At 47.2% G+C, this 19,254-nt stretch overlaps 1 protein-coding gene across 1 annotated transcript; it reads left to right on the plus strand.

Moving 5' to 3' along the window:
- The first annotated feature begins 2,693 nt into the window (after positions 1-2,693).
- Positions 2,694-19,028, plus strand: matcap2 (microtubule associated tyrosine carboxypeptidase 2). Its single transcript, XM_056298672.1, has 7 exons — positions 2,694-2,879; positions 5,657-6,336; positions 8,502-8,645; positions 9,973-10,105; positions 16,906-17,211; positions 17,339-17,436; positions 17,828-19,028. The coding sequence occupies exons 1-7, from the start codon at positions 2,855-2,857 to the stop codon at positions 17,984-17,986; spliced, it is 1,545 nt and encodes a 514-aa protein (XP_056154647.1). The 5' UTR covers positions 2,694-2,854; the 3' UTR covers positions 17,987-19,028.
- The last annotated feature ends 226 nt before the right edge of the window (positions 19,029-19,254 follow it).

A 19,254-nucleotide genomic window follows, 5' to 3' on the forward strand; every position in this document is an offset into this window, starting at 1 on the left:
ACAGGATTATTTTACTCAAATGTGACTGAGACCTTTATCTACGTGAACTATAAAGGGTAACAGGACTTTTTTCTCTAATTACATCTGTTTCACAAGTGTAATTTATTGTATTTTAATAAGAGATCTCGCTCCCGTTTGCATTGTTAAAAGTTACTGCATAAAAATTCTGTTGTTACATACATCTGAAAGTTACTGAATACATATTCTGTTTTGTTACATATATCTGAAAGTTACTGCATAAGAATTCTGTTTTGTTAACTATATCTAAGTTACAACTGAAAGCTCTTATTTTTGCCCCAAAGAGTGAATAAATGCTATAATGCAATTTAAAATGCAGTTTCTACTGTTTCTACAAATTGCAACCCCCCTCCCCCAAGATCAGGTGGAGGGGTCCTCAGGGTAGATCAAAAATACGCAGGGGGTCCAGGACCCCAAAAAGGTTGAGAACCACTGATCTAGGCGGTTCTGACAACGTTAATGGCTGAAGTCACAGCTATTATCAATGCAAGACCTCTAGTGCCTGTCTCCTCTGACCCAGAAGCACCTCTGATCCTGACCCCTGCAGCTCTCCTCACCCAGAAGTTCGGTGTAGCCTTACCTCCCCCTGGAGACTTCACCAAGTGCGACGTGTTTAAGCATCAGTGGAAGAGGGTTCAAGTTTTTGCTGACACCTTCTGGGCTCGATGGCAGAAAGAGTATCTCAACACACTTCAGAGACGTCAAAAGTCGCCGCAAACAGGCCAAACCTGAAGGAAGGGGACATTGCTTTTCTGAAAGATAAGCAAGCAAGAAGTAATGAATGGCCAACGGGTGTCATTGTGAAGGCTTCCCCAAGCAAAGATCGAGTAGTCAGGAAAGTGGAGGTCAAGCAAACAAATGTAAATGTACCCGAGTAAGCTAACAGGCTAGTTTCCGTCGGCAGTGAGGTTGTTAGCATCTAACAATATCTGATAACGTCTGAAGAAGTCTTGGGTGTTTCATGCATAGTTTTGTTTCAGCTCGTGGAAACTCATAACATTGCCATCCTTTATTACTGTGCATGATGCTGTTACACCACCTGGAAGCCATTGTGTGGACCTGTGGTCAAGAGTGCCTGGGATAAAATGTCCGTCATGCTATCTATCCATCGAAGTGGTCTGAGTTCTTTCATGTACGAAGCAAACCATATTGTAGCGAATTCGGGGGACAACGCAACCACAGGAAGTGCCGCGGCCGGGAAGCGAACCTGTATCACCCGCACCGCAGGAGGCATCGCTAACCGCTCGACCAAAGGGGTCAGGCCCGCGAGCCAGCGGCCAGCGTGTCTTCTTATCCATGCACGTTACAATATGAATAAAGTGTGTTTGTTTATTTGTTTGTTGGTTTGTTTGTTTGATTGATTGATTAATTCATCCATCCATCCATCCATCCATTCGTTCATTACTCCTTTTTTAAACAGAACTTTATTTAAATCAATTCAAACATTATAAAGAGAACATAAACATAAAAAACAATTATAAATAATACAGCAGGGTACAATGAAAAAAATAAATAAATGCACATCGTATATTTTCAAAGTCTTAATGACTTTTTTATTTTTAACATTTCGCAGAGATTCAAAATAATGGTTAAGTTCCATCTTAAACTGAACAATATGTGGTCTTTTACTTGACCATCTGCATTTGTGAATATAAAATGTACCATATAAAATAAAGAGATTTAACAAACAAAATTTCTCTATCCTTGTTTTTCTTTTCATGAAAAAAAAACCAAAATATCCTCTGTATTCAAATAAACTTTAATACCACCTATTCTTTCAAACACGTGTTCAACCTGGAGCCAAAAAAGTTTCGCACATATACATTCATAAAATAAGTGTGAAATTGTTTCAACGTCACAATCACAAAAAACACGTTTTACATCAGTGTCACGCTTGTATTTTTCGGCAACACTTTAGTATGGGGAACATAAAAAAACTTAATTGCTAGTGAATTAGTAATGATCAAGATGTCACTTTAGTATGGGGAACATATTCTAAGTAACAAAAACTTAATTGCTAGTGAATTAGTAATGATCAAGATGTCACTTTAGTATGGGGAACATATTCTAAGTAACAAAAACTTAATTTAGAGTAATTTAACACTATGAACACTTGTAGTTTTGTGTTTTGTTATGTAAGAACAGAGCATATTCATTAAGCGTTAGTAAGGGAGAATAACTCTTCTTGTGGTACTACCACCTTATAAAGGCCATACTAAGCAAAGCATATTGAGATGGTACTACTAATAAGCAATACTTCTGAGGTTATAGAGGGACAACACATAGTTAATGGCTTACTGGTTGTATAATAAGGCAATGCAGAATAAGGCATTAATGAGTACTTAATAATGACCAATTAAGAGCCAATATGTTGCTAATTTGCATGCTAATAAGCACCTAATTAATGGTGGCTACGTTCCCCCATACTAAAGTGTTACCTATTTTTGAGTTTCTGATTTGTCGGATAAACGAGATGAATTATTTTGAAACATACATAAAACTTGTCATTAACGCTCCGTGCTACATTCCAGTCAATGTTTTCAGATTGATTCTTTCGTTTATTACGCCTTTACTTTGGCGTACGCCGCCGCCGCCTCGCCTTTCCAGTCCCGGACGCCATCTCCCATGAGCACCAGCGCTTCCGTATTACGTACGCCACGGGGGAGAGGCTTGCGCGCGGTCGGTGACGGCTTGGCTCGCGGCGCGCGCGGCGTTACCCGGGCCGCTGCTGGGCAACGAGGACTTAAACAGCTCGTGCGCTAGCGGCTGACAGCGGCTCCGCCGGTCCCTGCGCCACCCCGCTGAGGCTAGCTGCTAACGCTTAGCTCGTTGGGAGATGCTGGAGTCCATAAAAGTCACAGGTGACCTTATTTGTTATTATTTATTATTGTTCTGTTGTACGTGCTAAAGAAATGACAACATAAGCGGGCGGTTAGCGCTTAACTCTGATAACTGACTTGAAAACAGGGACGCCCCTCCTCCGGGGAGATACGTCTCGTCATCTCGAGGTGAACCCCGTCATCTGCTGTGAAACGGCAGTTTAGCGTTGCGTTGTCGCGCAACACTTCATTAGAAGGGTGGTTATGTGAACACGTGGGTGACGGGCTGGTCACAGTCCGCGCTGCAAGAGCACGGGGGGGGGGGACTTGCAGAGGACGTGGTGCAGCTCTTCCAGCTCATCCTTTTATGATGCATTTCGGTCAACGGAGAACTTTTTGTACAATGATAAAGCTGAGTTGCGAGTATTGCGTGACTGTGATTATTTGTGAGACTAATGTGCTTATGTGATTTGTGATTATTTGTGAGATTATTGTGATTTTAATAACTATATTGTGGTTCTTTTTTTGTGCGCTTGCTTGTTTTGGTTTGTCGAGTCTGCTGTAGAGGATCTGTACCCTGCGCCAGAACATGTCTTCATTGAATTAAATAGGATTTTAATTTGGTAACCGATCACGTTTTTCTCCCATGTATCGAGCCAGTGAAGCTGGAATAAACGTGTTGTCTTTTGCGTTTTCCCGTGGCTGTGGCTGTGTGGTGTGCTTCATTCATTCCACATCAGCGCTCCTGTCTGAACAGTGCTTGCTCCCATTGTGGTGCCCTACAGGGTCATCGGGGCTCTTCGCACACAGTGTCTCCTGCCAGTTGGACTGCAGCTAGTTCTGCACACAGTCCTGCACACAGTGTCTCCTGCCAGTGGGACTGCAGCTAGTTCTGCACACAGTCCTGCACACAGTCCTGCACACAGTGTCTCCTGCCAGTTGGACTGCAGCTAGTTCTGCACACAGTCCTGCACACAGTGTCTCCTGCCAGTGGGACTGCAGCTAGTTCTGCACACAGTCCTGCACACAGTGTCTCCTGCCAGTGGGACTGCAGCTAGTTCTGCACACAGTCCTGCACACAGTGTCTCCTGCCAGTTGGACTGCAGCTAGTTCTGCACACAGTCCTGCACACAGTGTCTCCTGCCAGTGGGACTGCAGCTATTTCTGCACACAGTCCTGCACACAGTCCTGCACACAGTGTCTCCTGCCAGTTGGACTGCAGCTAGTTCTGCACACAGTCCTGCACACAGTGTCTCCTGCCAGTTGGACTGCAGCTAGTTCTGCACACAGTCGTGTCTCCTGCCAGTTGGACTGCAGCTAGTTCTGCACACAGTCCTGCACACAGTGTCTCCTGCCAGTGGGACTGCAGCTATTTCTGCACACAGTCCTGCACACAATCCTGCACACAGTGTCTCCTGCCAGTTGGACTGCAGCTAGTTCTGCACACAGTCCTGCACACAGTGTCTCCTGCCAGTTGGACTGCAGCTAGTTCTGCACACAGTCCTGCACACAGTCCTGCACACAGTGTCTCCTGCCAGTTGGACTGCAGCTAGTTCTGCACACAGTCCTGCACACAGTGTCTCCTGCCAGTGGGACTGCAGCTAGTTCTGCACACAGTCCTGCACACAGTGTCTCCTGCCAGTGGGACTGCAGCTAGTTCTTCACACAGTCCTGCACACAGTGTCTCCTGCCAGTTGGACTGCAGCTAGTTCTGCACACAGTCCTGCACACAGTGTCTCCTGCCAGTGGGACTGCAGCTATTTCTGCACACAGTCCTGCACACAGTCCTGCACACAGTGTCTCCTGCCAGTTGGACTGCAGCTAGTTCTGCACACAGTCGTGTCTCCTGCCAGTTGGACTGCAGCTAGTTCTGCACACAGTCCTGCACACAGTGTCTCCTGCCAGTGGGACTGCAGCTATTTCTGCACACAGTCCTGCACACAATCCTGCACACAGTGTCTCCTGCCAGTTGGACTGCAGCTAGTTCTGCACACAGTCCTGCACACAGTGTCTCCTGCCAGTTGGACTGCAGCTAGTTCTGCACACAGTCCTGCACACAGTCCTGCACACAGTGTCTCCTGCCAGTTGGACTGCAGCTAGTTCTGCACACAGTCCTGCACACAGTGTCTCCTGCCAGTGGGACTGCAGCTAGTTCTGCACACAGTCCTGCACACAGTGTCTCCTGCCAGTTGGACTGCAGCTAGTTCTGCACACAGTCCTGCACACAGTCCTGCACACAGTGTCTCCTGCCAGTTGGACTGCAGCTAGTTCTGCACACAGTCCTGCACACAGTGTCTCCTGCCAGTGGGACTGCAGCTAGTTCTGCACACAGTCCTGCACCCAGTGTTTCCTGCCAGTGGGACTGCAGCTAGTCCCTGCAGACACCATCCATTTAATTTGCCCCCTCATAACGGGTCTCTGAACTGTCTGTGTCATGCCAGGCATTGGATAGCCAGTGGTCCCTGATAACATTACCTCTGATGCAAATTAATTGGAGTCTTGTCAAGTTTCATCATCATGATGAGTGACTGGAGAGAAAAAAAGGAAAATCGGAGATGTGATTATGTCATTGTGGAATCAGTAAGAGCTGTGAATGCACATCATTCTTCACACACAGCGCACATTTCTTAAAGTTGGGGCTCAATAGATCTATCTTTATCCCACCTTCTTAAGAGGATTAGTCTATCTGCGCACCAGCAAGAACTCTGGAAGTGAAGGTGAATCTAAGAAAAGGCAGCAAAATCACAAGAAAAGAAATCACAAATCACTGTCCTCACTGACAACTCTTTCATGGTATGACTTTCTTTTCTTTTTTTCAGAAAGACTGCACTGGCCAGAAGTAGAAATGTCCAAAAAGTACATCTTCAACACCACTGACAAACCGGCGAGTCCGAGCGAAGTGTACATAGAGAAGCTTTCCTCCGGTGTCCTCAAAGACCTCTTCACCTCTGGAACCAGCAGCTACAATGTCCTGTTGCGGGCCAAGGACGGAGAGGAGAGACAGAGCTGCAAGCATTCTCCTTACAGAGAGCCTAAGACGTCTGTGAAGAGTGCTTCCACGTTGTGTAAAAGGAACTACCATCCATGCATGGCTCCACTTGGGGTGCATGTCCAAGAGGGAGGTTGTCAGACCATACAGCCAGATTATATCCTCTCGGGTTGCCTCTCCAATGTCACGAAGCCAACACGGAACAGCAGCATGCTGGGCAGTGCCATACGCTTATCATCTCGCTCAGCTTCCTGTCAAAGGAAGGCGAGCGTTCCCAACCTGCCATGCACCAAGTTTCCCATGCTGCCCAGATCAGCATTCCAACAGAAAGCAGAGAATGCCAAGAAACTCTGCATCATCACTGCAATCAAACCATCAAATGTTGAGAGGGAGAAGGTCAAGTTTTTCAAGTCTGACTTCACCTACAACCCCCAGTTTGAGTACAGCAACCCCCTTTCTCCGCTTGTCCTGGCTCGACATAGCAATGCCTCAGATCGTTTTCTGATGCAGGTAAGAAGAGTGGTGCTAAGGCTATAAAGGGGTTCAGTCAGTGGCCCTGGGTTGTAGCTGCTTGAAAATCTATGTGATGCTAGGTTAGGACTGGTGAAACCAGACACACTGGTGGTACTGAGACGGTGGCAAGTCATCCAACGCCACATCCACTTGTATGTGCCAAGTTCCCAAGGTTGGAACTGAGCTGACTAGGTTTGAATTCTCCATTGTCATGCTACGGGTGTACTGGGATTCAGCCACCAGAGGGACTCTCTTCAGTGTCCAGGCCCAGGCAGGGAGAAGCTGGTGTCTGAAAGTGGAGTGGAGCCTCATTCAAGTCATATTTGCACAAATCAGGATAAAAACTAGAAGTTTAGAAAAAATTGAAGGTATTACGGTGAAATCTAACACTTGGATGTTCTTTAAAGTTATTTTTATTTATTTATTTATTTGATTTTTGCCCTGTCTCCCCAATTATATGCAGCCAATTACTCCACTCGTCCGAGCCATCAGGTTGCTGCTCCACCCCCTCTGCCAGTCTGAGGAGGGCTGCAGACTACCACATGCCTCCTCCAATACATGTGGAGTCACCAGCCGCTTCTTTTCAACTGACAGTGAGGAGTTTCACCAGGAGGACGTGGCGTGTGGGAGGATCACGCTATTCTCCCCACCCGAGTTCCCCCTCCCCCGCGACAAGTACCCTGACTGACCAAACAGAGGAGGCGCTAGTGCAGCGACCAGGACACATACCCACATCCGGCTTCCCACCCGCAGACACGGCCAATTGTCTCTGTAGGGATGCCCGACCAAGCTGGAGGTAACATGGGGATTCGAACCGGCGATCCCTGTGTTGGTAGGCAACGGAATAGACCGCCACGCCATCCGGATGCCCCCTATAGTTACTTTTAAACATAGTGCGAAACATATTCATTGGTAAGTGCTGATTATCCTAAAATGGTAATAGTAACCTGATGGGTTACTTGTCACGAGAATGTTTTGGTAGTTATCATTTAGATGTGAGTGTGTGTGTGTGTGTGTGTGTGTGTGTGTGTGTGTGTGTGTGTGTGTATGTCAGCCCTGTGTGATGGCCTGGTGGCCTGTCTAGGGTGTCTCCCCATCTGCCGCCCAATGACTGCTGGGATAGGCTCCAGCATCCCTGCGACCCTGAGAGCAGGATAAGCAGTTCGGATAATGGCTGGATGGATGTTTATTTGAAAACAGCAGTAATGATTTGTCATAGTGGCTGTAGTTTACATAACATAGTATAACAGCCATTCTTCTATAATATTAATTGAGGGGCGTCTGGGTAGCATAGTGGTCTATTCCGTTGCCTACCAACAGGGGGATCGCCAGCTCGAATCCCCGTGTTACCTCCGGCTTGGTCGGGCGTCCCAACAGACACAACTGGCCGTGTCTGCGGGTGGGAAGCCGGATGTGGGTATGTGTCCTGGTCGCTGCACAAGCACCTCTTCTGGTCGGTCGGGGCACCTGTTCAGTGGGGAGGGGGAACTGGGGAGAATAGTGTGATCCTCCTACGCACTACATCCCCCTGGTGAAACTCCTCTTCAGGTGAAAAGAAACGGCTGGCAACTCCTCATGTACCGGAGGAGGCATGTGGTAGTCTGCAGCCCTCCCCGGATCGGCAGAGGGGGTGGAGCAATGACCAGGTAGGCTCAGAGAGTGGGGTGATGGGCCAGGTACAATTGGCGTGAAAAGGGGGGGGGCAATCATCATATGAAATGGGCCGTTCTCATGTCATTAGTCAGACTTGACTTAAATCGGCAGTGTTGGGTAGTCATCTTAACGTGTGTGCAAGTTACACTCTGGTTAGAGAATTTACTACACATGACACCACCCTTCATGCACAACAGCAACAAATTGCACTAATGCCCTTTTCAGAACTCCTTTCAGGAAGCACATTAAGTAATATTAAATATTTAATGTCCTGTATTATATATTTACGAATTACAAACGGTAGTGGAAAGAAGGATGATACCCAGAGTTTATGGCCCCACATCAAACTGAAACAGAGTCTCAGTGGTACCAATCTAAAACATCAGCATCACAAGGTCTGGATGAAGGTTATGCCAGACAGACATGGGTCAGAGTCTGCCTCATGGCCAAGGCTCTTATTTTAGGTCAGGATCCACTCTGAAACTCATTGTGTTTGTTGACTCCTGCAGGCGGTGAGGATTATGGAGGTGGCCCTGAAGAGGTACGGCATCTATGAGAGGTTCGAGCAGGCTACGGGGGGCAACCTCCTCACCAAGAGTCGCATCTGGTACAATGTGAAGAAGTACATGGAGAAGGAGGGCTGCACGGGGGAGGTGAGGCACCAGAGGGCTTGCAGAGTATAATGGAATATTTGATGCATATGGAAACATGATATTTGAGTTTCTAGTTTTTGGAGTGCTTCTGTGCCATAGATTATTGAGTAGCATTTAAGAGGAAATATATTTTGGATAGACTGAAATGATAAGTGCCTGGAATTTCAATGTGGCTGTCTGCTTTAGTCTGTGACCTGACCAGTCCAGCATATGTCGTTAGGATTTAGATGTGTTGTGGCCTCTCAGGCAGAACAGGAGAACGGCAGGCCCTGTAAGTTAATGTGCTCTGGCAACGTCAATCCTGTTGGCTTCAGGGAGACATCTTCATGTCCGCCTTTGTTGATCTCTGCTTATGTAATGAACAACACTGGGAAATTTCATCACCGACTTACTAACGTTTCACTGATCACATAACAGCACATATGTGGACAGCGTTTGTCTGCCTGTCAAAGTCCTAATGGCTTCCGCTTCTGGTGTGGGAAGATGGCGGCGCAAATTCACATTTGCAGCGGCCTCACCCAGTACTGTCCATGCAGTGTCTTTGTCCACGTCTGTGTCCAAGTTTGTCTTCGTTTGATGGCTGGGGGAGCTGGCGCTGGATCGGCTGGCAGAGATTGGCCTGCTGCATCCTGTGGGGGACCACGGGGCCCTGCCTGGAGTTGTGCCCGAAGAGGAAACACCGAGGGCAGTCTGACAGGACGCGGAAGCAGGACAGGCTAAGCTAACTGCTAGCCCATGCAGACCGGCAGTTCCGATAATACTTAGGGCAGTCTGGTGGTGGCCTCGCCTAGCCTTGGCTGTGTTTTTAGTGTCGTCGTTTGGAGTACGGGGAGGTGTGTCAAAGTTGTCTGGTTGGGAGAGCTGGTGTTGGATCTGCTGAGGGAGCTTGGTCTGCTGCATCCTTTGGGCCCAAGGACCACAGCCCTGACTGGAGCTGCGCCCGAAGAGGAAACCCCGAGGGTGGTCTGACAGGTTGTGGAAGTGGGGCAGGCTAAGCTAACTGCTAACCCAGGCAGACCAGCAGTTCTGACAGTCATCCTGGCATTCCCTCTCTTGGACAGTGATTTTTTTTTTTTTGTTTAGTTTATATATATGTGTTCTTGTAGGTTTTGGATATGTGTTTTTGTCTTTGTGTTGCACTGCTGTGGGCTGAGGGAAATGGTGTTTCTGATTCTGATTGAAACATGGCAGCTGGCCTAGAAGCACATGTGTAGAGTTCATGTACGTTATGATAACATGTTAAGTGTCCCGATAGGTAAGCAGACCGTCATGCTACACACGACCCCTGCAGGTCTGCATGCTGTAACTTTGTCCGTTGTCTTGACAGATAGTGGTTCACGTGACAGATGACCTTCTTTCTCGGGCCTCAATGACTGTGACGAACGGCACACCCACATTGACCATCAACATCTCCAGCGCCCGGGAGTTCTGGCTGGAGGGCCTGCTGAGGCATGAGATCGGTAGGGAGCTAATACGCTGACTGGTGGTAATTCAATATGAGCATTTATCATCCTTCAGCTATTGTATTAGTTCAGATATTTTCATATCGTGTTGTGCAATTTTGTGGTCTAAATTAATGATAACTAGAATCTGTTAACTAAAATGTCGCACAAAATGAGGTCAGAAATATTTGAGGGAGTTTTATTTGATAGTTAGTTGGGTTGGGTATTGTACTTTACATTACCAAACATTTCAATGTGATGAACCGAAGTTGATTGGAGATTGACAGGCAGATTGGTGCAGCATCAGCAGTAATGTGGACATTGTATCGGACTGCTGTGGTGAAGAGGGAGCTGAGCCGAAGCCAAAGCTCTCAATCTACCAGTCCATCTTCGTTCCAGCCCTCACCTATGGTCATGAGCTTTGGGTAGTGACCGAAAGGGTGAGATCGCGGATACAAGTGGCTGAAATGAGTTTCTTCCGTAGGGTGTCTGGGCTCAGCCTTAGAGATAGGGTGAGGAGCTCGGACATCCGGAGGGAGCTCGGAGTAGAGCCTCTGCTCCTTCGCGTCGAAAGGAGCCAGGTCAGGTGGTTCAGGCATCTGATTAGGATGCCTCCTGGGCGCCCTCCTTTGGAGGTTTTCCGGGCATGTCCAACTGGGAGGAGACCCCGTAGACCTGGAACTCGTTGGAGGAACTACATGTCCAGTCTGGACTGGGAACACCTTGGGATCCCCCAGGAGGAGCTGGAGGGCATTGCTGGGGAGAGGGACATCTGGAGTGCCCTACTTAGCTTGCTGACACTGCGACCCGACCCTGGAGAAGCAGCTGAGGATGAGATGAGATGAATTTGGATCACTGAACATCATGTATTTCCACGTGTAAGCATATGTCTATGACAGTGTTATGTAAAGTTCCACATGGTTATCGGGATGATGATATTCTGCATATTGCCCAGCTCTACATGAGGTTTGTTTGACAGTGAGGAGCTGTACACGTGAGTCCAGAACATCTGCTGCTTGCCAGCTTCACCTCGGGTCAGTTCCCTTAAAGGACTTGATGTGTTCAGTGTTTCAGTACGTTAACAGTCAAAAATCTGCACACTGATGTAGTTGCACTTCTACTAGAGTGTGTTTTACTCTTTGATTTTTTTTTTCCAAGAAGAATAAATCATTGTCATCAGGGCCAGATTTAGGTCCTCGCAGTGTGTAATGATTTACAGGGGCAATGACCTGCAAAGATTTTTCTCCCAGTTCAGCGAACTTGCTTCAGGAGGACTGGTGCTTGTTTGTTTTGAAGGTAAGTGGACCCACGGCCAGGAAAGCACATTCACAATAAAGCAAACACAGCAGCTCTTCTTTTGCTGTCGCTGTGCAAAAAAAAGGAAGGAAAAAAAGTCGAGATCATTTGCCCGGCTGGATTTCAATACTGTTTACGCTGATGAGGACAAACCCCAGTTCCAGGTTTATTGTTGGTTTAGCTCTATGACCATCTTGTAACACTCCAAAATAAACTGTCATGACTGGGACCGACACATATAAAAACACAGGAACGCTGGTTATGCTGGTGACTTTACACTTAAAAATCCCTGAAAAGGACAAAGTCAGAATAGAAAAACCATGCAGCTCAAGAAAAATGGCTATACAATGCAATGCTCTAAACACAACCAAAAATAGTCCGCAGTGGTGTAGCGGTCTAAGCATCGGCTTTGTGTGGATGCAGTTGCCCACTGGGGACTGGGGTTCGCGCCCCGGTCTCGTCAGATCCTACTATGGCCGGACTCGATGAAGCGGCAATATTGGCAGCACTGTCTTCGGGAGGGGGGCAGAGTCGGCTTGTGTTCGTCACGTGAATGCGTCTCTGGGAGTGTCGGAAAAAACAGTGGTTCGGCCTGGAGTCGCCTTGTCACGAAAGTGGCGAGGCGTCTCCTTCGAGACTGCCGGCCGGAGAGATGCAGTTGGCGAACGCACGCAGTACGAGGGTGGGTGTTTGAATTAAAATAGGGATCGATTGGCCACTAAATTGGGAGAAAAAAGGGAAAAATCAGAAATAAATTTAAAGAAAACAACCAAAAATAAAGCTTACGTAGGGTTGTATAGAACTGCAGAAATGTGCATGGTGTGCAAGGACTGCAATAGAACCTCACAACATGAAAAACCTGCACGTCACTACAGTGTGTGTGAAGTGTGTGATAAAGACTACACTAATATGACAAATTACAAGCATATATGAAAACACCAAAACAACAGAGTATTATAGTACAGGATGCAAATTTCTCATCTCATCTTATCTCATCATCAGCCGCTTCTCCGGGGTTGGGTCGCGGTTGCAGCAAGCTAAGTAGGGCACTCCAGACGTCCCTCTCCCCAGCAACACCCTCCAGCTCCTCCTGGGGGATCCCAAGGCGTTCCCAGGCCAGATTGGACATGTAGTCCCTCCAGCGAGTTCTGGGTCTATCCCGGGGTCTCCTCCCAGTTGGCCGTGCCTGGAAAACCTCCAAAGGAAGGTGCCCAGGAGGCATCCTAACCAGATGCCCGAACCACCTCAACTGGCTCCTTTCGACGCGAAGGAGCAGAGGCTCTACTCCGAGCTCCCTCCAGATGTCCGAGCTCCTCACCCTATGTCTAAGGCTGAGCCCAGACACCCTACGGAGGAAACTCATTTCAGCCACTTGTATCCACGATCTCACCCTTTCGGTCACTACCCAAAGCTCATGACCATAGGTGAGGGTTGGAATGAAGACTGACTGGTAAATTGAGAGCTCTGCTTTCCGGCTCAGCTCCCTCTTCACCACAACGGTCCGGTACAACGTCCGCATTACTGCTGATGCTGCACCAATCCACCTGTCAATCTCCCGCTCCATCCTACCCTCACTGATGAACAAGACCCCGAGATACTTGAACTCCTTCACTTGAGGCAACGACTCATCCCTAACCTGGAGGGAGCAATCCACCATTTTCCGGTAGAGAACCACGGCCTCAGACTTGGAGACTCTCATCCCGGCCTTTTCACACTCGGCTGCAGACTGCCCCAGTGCATGCTGGAGGTCGCATTCTGATGAAGCCAACAAAACCACATCATCTGCGAAGAGCAGAGATGCAAATTTCATAAAACATAAATATGTGATAAAAAATAAAATCCTTCCATAGTAAGAAACAGATGTAATCAATATCTTACATGCCACATAAAATCTATAATATAAATGGACTGCATTTATATAGTGCTTTTCTGGTCTACCGACCACTCAAAGTTGCTGCCATGCAAGGCGCCAACCTGCTGATCAGGAGCAGGTAGGGGTTCAGTGTCTTGCTCGAGGACACTTGGACATGCCCTCTGCAGGAGCCGGGGGTCGAACCGGCGACCTTCTGATTACAAGATGACCCACTCTACCTCCTGAGCCATGCCGCCCCAATACAATATACCAAAAAAAAGATAAAATTATACATATACACTACCGTTCAAAAGTTTGGGATCACCCAAACAATTTCGTGTTTTCCATGAAAAGTCACACTTATTCACCACCATATGTTGTGAAATGAATAGAAAATAGAGTCAAGACATTGACAAGGTTAGAAATAATGATTTGTATTTGAAATAAGATTTTTTTTACATCAAACTTTGCTTTCGTCAAAGAATCCTCCATTTGCAGCAATTACAGCATTGCAGACCTTTGGCATTCTAGCTGTTAATTTGTTGAGGTAATCTGGAGAAATTGCACCCCACGCTTCCAGAAGCAGCTCCCACAAGTTGGATTGGTTGGATGGGCACTTCTTTGAGCAGATTGAGTTTCTGGAGCATCACATTTGTGGGGTCAATTAAACGCTCAAAATGGCCAGAAAAAGAGAACTTTCATCTGAAACTCGACAGTCTATTCTTGTTCTTAGAAATGAAGGCTATTCCATGCGAGAAATTGCTAAGAAATTGAAGATTTCCTACACCGGTGTGTACTACTCCCTTCAGAGGACAGCACAAACAGGCTCTAACAGGTACTATTTAATGAAGATGCCAGTTGGGGACCTGTGAGGCGTCTGTTTCTCAAACTAGAGACTCTAATGTACTTATCTTCTTGCTCAGTTGTGCAACGCGGCCTCCCACTTCTTTTTCTACTCTGGTTAGAGCCTGTTTGTGCTGTCCTCTGAAGGGAGTAGTACACACCGGTGTAGGAAATCTTCAATTTCTTAGCAATTTCTCGCATGGAATAGCCTTCATTTCTAAGAACAAGAATAGACTGTCGAGTTTCAGATGAAAGTTCTCTTTTTCTGGCCATTTTGAGCGTTTAATTGACCCCACAAATGTGATGCTCCAGAAACTCAATCTGCTCAAAGAAGTGCCCATCCAACCAATCCAACTTGTGGGAGCTGCTTCTGGAAGCGTGGGGTGCAATTTCTCCAGATTACCTCAACAAATTAACAGCTAGAATGCCAAAGGTCTGCAATGCTGTAATTGCTGCAAATGGAGGATTCTTTGACGAAAGCAAAGTTTGATGTAAAAAAAATCTTATTTCAAATACAAATCATTATTTCTAACCTTGTCAATGTCTTGACTCTATTTTCTATTCATTTCACAACATATGATGGTGAATAAGTGTGACTTTTCATGGAAAACACAAAATTGTTTGGGTGATCCCAAACTTTTGAACGGTAGTGTATATGTATATATAAAATATGGATACATCTTGGAAAATATAAATGTATGTAGTAAATATTATTACAACAGTCAAACACTAGAAGAGTATACTCAGTAGAGTGCAGATCTCCAGGTGTGTCTCCTCTTCTGTTGTGCTCCAACTTGGCAACAAACCAGATGAGGAGTTGGCACTCAGGTGTGGTACAAAACAGGTTTTTCAAAGGTTTTGAATCACCACAACCGTGAGAGGGCCTCGACCATACAGTCATAACTGTGCACAAACATCATCAGGCTGACGGGCCCAGTCGTATGAGAGATTAGCTGCGGACAGACGCACACACACACACACATGGACAGAAAAACCAGTGTTTTCCTGCCATTATAAGACTTTTGCAGAGTGTCCAAGTCAACTGAACGGGAAATAGGAAAAAAATAAAAGTTGTGAATATGCAAGCTAAAAAATCTAGCTAATAAAAACGTTTTGCCTGTCAGTCTGTGGATGTGCAGCCTCCTAGGGCACTGTCACATGAATGCACCCCAACTCTAATATGAACTTGTACTTTCCAAAAAGAAAAGGTTTGCTGTGCGACCATTTTGGTCTAACCCTGACCCTGTCTGTATTTTCATAATATGGTAGCGAATCCAGGGGGCAGCCGGGAACCACCGCCACAGCTGCAAAATGAACCTGGGTCGCACTGCGCTAACCCGTCAACTAAAGGTTCTGACTTGTTAGACGACACTAGCGGGTCTACTCATCCGTGGTCACTATAATTATAGTTACACTATAATAAAGCTGGATAAACCGTTCACGCTCGCACATGCACGACTCACATCTACGATTGACTCAGATCAGGCAGCGACAAGAACGTGCAACACTTTCTGTTTTGACTCCAGTCAAACGAGTCAACCGTAGATGTGAGTCACGCATGTGTACGCACGCGCACGGTTGACTCAGATCGGGCAGCGACAAAGGGCCGCGTTGGTCGAGTGATAGCAAGAGCAAAGGATTTTCAAGGGTTTTTAATCATCGTAACCATGAGAGGTTCTGCATCATACAGTCCTAAACTGTGCACACACACAAATAAATTCAGGCTGATAGGTCCTGCAGTTTGCCAGATTAACTGCAGATAGACACACACACACACACACACGCGCGCAACCAGAATCAGAAACACTTTGTCATTTCATTTCATGCACCTGTGCACATGAAATAAAAGGAAACACGGTTTCCCCCAGCCCACAGCAGTGCAACACAAGACAAAAACACACATCCAAACTACAGGAGCACATATATCCAAACCAACACACATATCTAAACAACAACAAAAAAATCACTGTCCAGGAGAAGGAACGCCAGCCAGGATGACTGTTGGAGCTGCCGGTCTGCATGAGTTAGCGTATTACTCTTTCATATACATATATTGGTATTAATTGACACCGTTCCATCCTGTATGTTAGTGGAATTTAACCCGTATGATAACGAGCTCGATACAGACATCATCGTTCTCAGTCTCTGATGTGACACCAGTTACCATTGAAAAATGCATTTTGCCAAATACTAGCGGGGAGAAGCAAGTCTTGGCACATTGAAGTAGGCTAGTTAGAGGTAGATTGCTGTATGGGAGCGACAGTATACATGGCAAGAGTGGTGAGTAAGGATAAACTGGCAAGTACTGTTATCTACATCCTCATAGGTCCTCATAGTCAGTGATGCTAAGATCAATATATGATGCATGCTGCTCCCCACCGAGCACAGTTGCCCAAAAGCTGGGCAGTATAGACGTTGACTACCACTTGACTACACTCCTATAGGGAGGGAAAGTATGGCGTCGCCTTCTGGGAGGGATGGGTACTGAAACCCGGTATTAAACGGGCACCGGTGCTAACGGTTCTGCTATCGGTATTGGAGAAATTAGAAAATAAATGTCCTATTTAGGCCCTGTGACGGCCTGGCGGCCTGTCCAGGGCGTCTCCTCACTTGCCGCCCAGTGACTGCTGGGATAGGCTCCAGCACCCCCGCGGCCGTGAGAGCAGGATAAGTGGTTTGGATAATGGATGGGTGGTATTACTTGAACGTGTAATAACTGATAAAGAGAGCTAAATAGCTCACGTATTTTAATCCATTTGTGTTTTATGAGATAATCGGTTTAACAATGGGACGCTGTGGTTGTTGAGTTCTCGCCTCTGTTCGGCAGGCACGCACTATTTCCGCAGCATCAACAACAGCCACCAGCCATGGAGCAGCAGCGCCGGCAGGAGGAAGCACAACCTGAAGCCTGTGAACCCCACCGAGGAGGGCCTGGCCAGCATCCACAGCGTCCTGTTCAGGAAAGACCCCACGCTGTGGCGCGCGGCCCTGCTCTACTACACCGTGTACCAGGCCAGCCAAATGTCTTTCTCCCAGCTCTTCCGCAGCTTGGGACGGTTCGTCCAGGACCCCAACACTCGCTGGGACTACTGTGTCCGGGCCAAAAGGGGCCAGACCAACACCGCACTGCCAGGTCACTATCCCAGACCTGACCTCCCCGCTTACATGTTCTGTTCTGTAAAGCTGATGCTGTTACACCCCTTTTTGTTGGGTTAACTCTAGCCAGGGCTTTAAGGCTTATGGACCTCTTGTATTTTCAGGATGCTTCAGTAAAGATCAGGTGTACCTGGATGGCATCCTTCAGATCCTGAGATACAGAGACAAGATTGACTTCCTAATGCTAATGGCTCTGGGAAAGGTGAGTTAATGGGATCTGAACTGCTCCAATGTGCTCTGTGTGACAACTGGCTTTCAACACGGTGCCGCGTCGTCGGCACACCCACGCAACAGTGATGTTTTTCAGCTGCACGTCGACTAAATTGTCGCAGTAAAAAAGTAGGTTTATGTTTCTGTCTTTGTAGCTGCGAGTGGAACGCATTGCAAAGCTGTTTAAGCTTATGCAAGCTCTCTGATGAGTGAGCAGACCATGCCGTCTGTTTGGGAGGAACGATGAACAGTGGAAGTATACAGATCAAAACTGTGCTTGTGATAGCAGTGCTAGTTGGGGAAAACTGCGGTTACTTTCTAAGATCTACGAAACCCGTCTGGTGTAGAACTCAATGGCTGATTCTGTCGCTCTGTGGGCACAGGTGTCCTTTGAGGATGTGGATCAGCTGAAAGGCTTGGGCCAGATGGAGCGCGTGCGCATCCCACACTTCCTACAGGACCAGGTGAGCTACACCAAGCAGCTGGAGAAGATCATGGAGGTCAACCAGCTAAGCGATGAGGAGCTCAGGGTCATCATCTGAAGGAGGCGTCAAGGTCTGAGCACGCTCCGATTTCAAACCAGTCTCGACCAACCTCACCCAGACCTCATCTCGTTGAAACCCAAGTGACTTCACACTGATGCCCGAGACGGCTCTGTATGACGTCCCACCACCGCCATCCACGCACGGTAGCAGATTTTCTGCATCATGCTGTATCGTATGTTGAGACTGTCTCTCTCTTGTGTACTTCTGTATCGGCCTCCTCCACACTTAAGATCCTTCAGGATTCCTTCTACGGTTGCTGTTATCACTGCCACATGTTCGCAGTGCTATCACGTGTGTTCATCTGGTGGGAGATGACACAACAAAGTCAAAAGCCACCTGCTCATTCAATATACCAATGCCTCACCAGCAGGAGAGACTGGAGCAACACCCTGCATCCGTTCTCCATCAGTAGTGTCACTCATACGCCACCTCACTAACGCAGTGCCTGTTGCAGCTGGTGGCTGTGTTGATGAATGCTAGCAGGATGAGTTGAGCAGAGATACGAAATCATCAGTCAAGGTAAACTACACCTTTTTTTAGCCATGGATAGCATGCAGTGTAACAGTGCTATCTGGAGATTAATATCATTGTGTTAGGCTGTAATGGTGTGGCCTGCTCTCTGGACTCATCTTCACATTAAACTGAGTGATGTCCTGGTGGTCTTAATGTAATGCACTAACAATCCCTTCAAACTCACGCACACACACACACACACACACACACACAGTCTTGCTGTTTGCACTTTCTTACCTTTACCTTGCTTTCGAAATGCACTGTCACAAGAGATTATGTTCTAGGTGCAGGTAAAGCCAGATGAGATGTGTTGTCTGTTACAAACCAACCCAGATGCCTCCTAACCGAACCGTGATACCTGATCAAGTTTGTGTTGTTAAAACCCTGCAGGGGCCTAATGCAGGTAGCATGTGCTACGGTGTCATCTCAAACATACCCAGCTGTATGGTGTTTGCATGCAATTTCCCATTATCTAAGCGAACTTTGTGGGCCCTCAAACAGCCCTGGAAAGTCCAAATAAAGCAGATCGTGTCCCTCGGGCATCGTCTCGTGTGATCCATCTGTTAACTGCCAGCGAAGTGTTTTCACGTCAGTGAGGAAGTAGGGCGTGGAATGACAACAGTTGTGGTCTTTGTTTCTTAGCTGGCCAGCCCACGCTGTGGAAACAGAGGCGTCTCTGTGTGTTGTCAGTTTGTGACACAGCGTAAACGAGGTCCTACTTAGCCGGTGTTAATGATGCAGCAGAACAACTC

Source organism: Lampris incognitus, chromosome 18 (assembly GCF_029633865.1).
Source record: "Lampris incognitus isolate fLamInc1 chromosome 18, fLamInc1.hap2, whole genome shotgun sequence".
NCBI lineage: Eukaryota > Metazoa > Chordata > Actinopteri > Lampriformes > Lampridae > Lampris > Lampris incognitus.

Bases quoted from the DNA above. Each gene is read 5' to 3' on its own strand.
- matcap2 (XM_056298672.1), top strand. From the start codon at position 2,855: ATGCTGGAGTCCATAAAAGTCACAG. The intron at 2,880-5,656 runs GTGACCTTATTT...TCTTTTTTTCAG, and splicing joins GGAGTCCATAAAAGTCACAG to AAAGACTGCACTGGCCAGAA. The intron at 6,337-8,501 runs GTAAGAAGAGTG...TGACTCCTGCAG, and splicing joins CAGATCGTTTTCTGATGCAG to GCGGTGAGGATTATGGAGGT.